Source organism: Chenopodium album, chromosome 22 (genome assembly GCF_948465745.1).
Source record: "Chenopodium album chromosome 22, dcCheAlbu1.1, whole genome shotgun sequence".
In the NCBI taxonomy this organism is placed as follows: Eukaryota; Viridiplantae; Streptophyta; class Magnoliopsida; order Caryophyllales; family Amaranthaceae; genus Chenopodium; species Chenopodium album.
The window spans coordinates 8,261,085-8,264,724 of NC_137855.1; the positions used below are offsets into that span (position 1 = coordinate 8,261,085).

Below are 3,640 nucleotides of genomic sequence, written 5' to 3' on the forward strand. Positions count from 1 at the left end.
ACTTGGGCTATGTTACTACAAACATTTTCTACAATTTGACTTTTACACTTGCTAAAGCATCAGTTTAAACATGAAATCATCAATATCCTTTTATTTGCAATTCATGAGAATTATAATATGCTTATTGAGAATTTATATTGTAATGAATTTAACATGACCCCATTTGGCTACGACTTTCATTATGTACAAGTATATTATTTGCAACGATTAAACATTTTCCCTCTCTACTTTATGTCAAATCGTTGCAAATAATATGTAACGGAGGTAATATAAATAATGTAAAAGTATAAAACATGTGTGTAGATTAAAAAAGAACAATGGTTATATGGATTAGTAACTAAAACCGGATGGAGAAAATAAATTATTGTTAGAGACTATTATGATTTTAAGACTTTAAGTTTTGGTCATGAAATTTCCTCAAAAAAAAAAAAAAAAAAAAAAAACAACGAAAGTTTTGATCATGAAATTGCTTAATGAGTCCATATCATAATCAAAAAAATTATACTCCATAAACAGGGAAGGGGGGGTGGCCAACCTTTAGCAATATATGATCAATAAAGCATTAAAGCACAAAGATTATAATTAGTATGTACCAATATAAAGCATGAAATGTTCATGGATCGATCAGGCATCTTCACCTTAAGGCATTTTCTGGAAATAGCTTTTTTAGATAATGATTAGCATATTGACCTTGCCAAATTTCAACTAAACTTTGAAAAAAATCAGATTATCAGCTTTGTCCAATAAGGTAGTAATGTTTTAAGGTTGCAAAGTTAATAGTATTTTAAAACTAGCTTTACTTTATAAATAGCATTTTCTGTCCCCATTTAATTCATATCTACATCCTTATTGTCATTAAATTATAGGATATCAAAATAAAAGGGTTGAAATTTATAAGACTAGATAAGCATCTGAAAAAGCTGCCCATTAAATAAGGTATACGCCAACTACAACATAAAACCAACTTTATTAATCCACAAAGTTCAATGTACATATGATGAACAAAAACATGGTAAAATCTGAAAAAATGAAAAAAAATATTTGTATAAACATGAGAAATAACAAAATTTCAGAATATGAAGCAAAGAAAAGGCTGGATCTCAGTTCAATATATATGCAAATTTCTAGGCCATCAATAAATACTCAAGATTGGGATGGGGGGTAATATACAAGTTCTTTCATGTACATAGCTAAATTTCATACAAGAAGAATAAACTGAGAGTTGAAATACAAATTGAAACAATCAGCATAGCATACTTAATAATGCGATCAATATTTTGTAGAATTTGTAATCCGCACAACAATTCTAGTCGTTTTTGATCCAGTGAATGTCAAATTATCCGCACCAACTAACACTCCTCTCTTAAACAACCTTTCTATTTGTCTTAGCTCTTCATTGGTACATTCCTCCACAAGCAAAAGACAAAAACCCCCAACCCTAACTGTCCTTTCCATCTCAGCAATAAACCGGGAGGGAAACAGAGCAACATCAAATTGTGCAGAGAATGCAAAATCAAAAGCATCATCAAAGAAAGGCAAATAGTAAGGGTCAGCACGACTAACAAGTGGAGGGGAGTCAACAAGATCAATGGCTGTAACATCAGACACTCCGATTTGTTGAAGAGCCATTACTTCCTGTCCAGCACCAGCTAAGAGGCAGAGGGCCTTGGAAGAGTTGGAGAGGATAGAAAATTTGTGAGAAGGGTTATTTTTCTGGGCATCAATGAACACACGAGAAAATGACTTAACTTTGTTCAGCCATGCAGAAGTGGACCAGAGGCGATGGTTCTTCTTCTCAAGGGTGGAGAAAGGGCGGGGATGATGATGAGAATCACAAGTGGAGCGAGGAAATTTGAGAGGGTTGTGAGGAGACAAATGGGGATTACAAGTTTCTGGTGGATGGAAGAGAATGGAAAAAAGGATGACGGTGGCAATAGTAGAAACAATCAGAGATATTTTGTTTAGGAAGGCTTGGATATGGAGCTCCATCTGGATTTCTCCTGATTTTCCCTCAAGTCTGGAAAATTTCTGAATGAAGAAACTTTTGCGTATCTATCAGAAATATGTCATTACTTTCTCATCTGATCATATCTTCCAGGGATATCCATTGCTCAGCAGCCAATTGTTTTGTCTTTCATACTGTAATCTTGTGTCTTTCTTTCCAATTGCAAGATTCCTTCGGATATAGAAGCACCTGCATGTACACTCAAAATCTTAACTTCAAAATTGAATACGAGTATAAACAAATTCCTGCCTGAAAATGGTCACATTTTACTAAAAGATCCGTAAAAATACTTCCCATCACTCAATTTTAGAGGCATCTTAGGCAGCTCAAGCATAAACCATGACCATTTAATATAAAGTAACAAAACATTCAAGACATCCTAAAACAGTTTGCGACTATTATTTCCATATAGAGCGAGTTTATAAAATCAATTAAAAACCCAATATATCTGATACAGATTATATTCCCCTGATTTAATCAATCTTCAGAGAAGTAACAGTTTGCATGATGAGCTTTTAACATCAAGACAATCCTTCCCCCTTCAACTTGTGGATAAGCTCAAACTACATTCAGTGATCAAAGCTCGACTAAGAAGTTGATTCTAAACATCTAACAAACAGTCTCTCTAAACAGCCTCTTAACAAATGAAAAAATAGTACGGAGTAACTTTCATCTTTAATAGTAGTAGTTTTAAACTCTAAACACTCTCAATACTTTTGTAGTTGATAGAGATATGTTTACAACAAAAATAATGCAACAACGCCAATAATGCATCCCATTAAAGGCAATGTCTTGGTGGATAGAATATTTTGCTTATAAATCTCAAAATACTGATTCTAACCACCCAAAAAAAGGTTACTTTGAAACATACAGAAATCACATAGTTGGTATTTCTCCTTAATATCAGTCCATCAGTTTCTTGATTGAATTACTACTCAGTAACCTTATATAACTTGTAAACCAATGCAAGTATAAGTTATACTAGTATCAAATTATCATTTATAGCCACCCTGAAGAGTACATTTCTTCCAAATTCACGCGATCACGGCATCACGCCTTGCATTTTATTGGCAAGCCCCAATTCAATCCAATGATTCATATAAATGGAGCAATAGATTTCCATCCAAATAATACTGAAACTAACAGAATTATGATCAAAATTTTATGAAAAAATACAGAAACATGATATTGATCCATTGTTCATCATCCATTCATCCCCAAGTAAGGGCAAATTCAGCGTAATCTACTGCAATTACAATCATCCTCAATTACTCTTTCTACACTCAAATTAATCCCAAAATATTCCAACTTTTAGCTTAAACCCTAATCCAACATCAAACTAATAAATAATGTGCGCAAATCTAAATTAATCAATGATTAACAATTCATAATTAAAATTTAACAGATGATATAGGATTAAAACAAAACCCTAAAATAATAAAATTTGCGAATCCAATTAAATAAATAAACTCAGAAAAGACAAATTAGCATTACCTGGATTCGGAAAGAACACAGCACGGCGGCGATGACGGTGGTGATGGCCGTAGGTGGGCCCTTCAACACGGCTAAGATCCAAGCTAGCGAAATTATCTAATTTTTTTTTAAAATTTTTATTTTTGGAAAATCGGATGGCAT

General features: G+C 33.0%; 1 protein-coding gene across 1 annotated transcript; it reads right to left on the minus strand.

Annotated features, from left to right (window-relative positions):
- Positions 1–1,100: 1,100 nt before the first annotated feature.
- On the minus strand, positions 1,101–3,640 carry LOC145605816 (uncharacterized). Its single transcript, XM_081661879.1, has 2 exons — positions 3,500–3,640; positions 1,101–2,194 (listed from the first exon to the last, which is right to left on the minus strand). The coding sequence occupies exon 2, from the start codon at positions 1,987–1,989 to the stop codon at positions 1,270–1,272; it is 720 nt and encodes a 239-aa protein (XP_081518005.1). The 5' UTR covers positions 1,990–2,194; positions 3,500–3,640; the 3' UTR covers positions 1,101–1,269.

Coding starts and splice junctions, on each gene's coding strand:
- LOC145605816 (XM_081661879.1), bottom strand. CDS start 1,989: ATGGAGCTCCATATCCAAGCCTTCCTAAACAAAATATCTCTGATTGTT.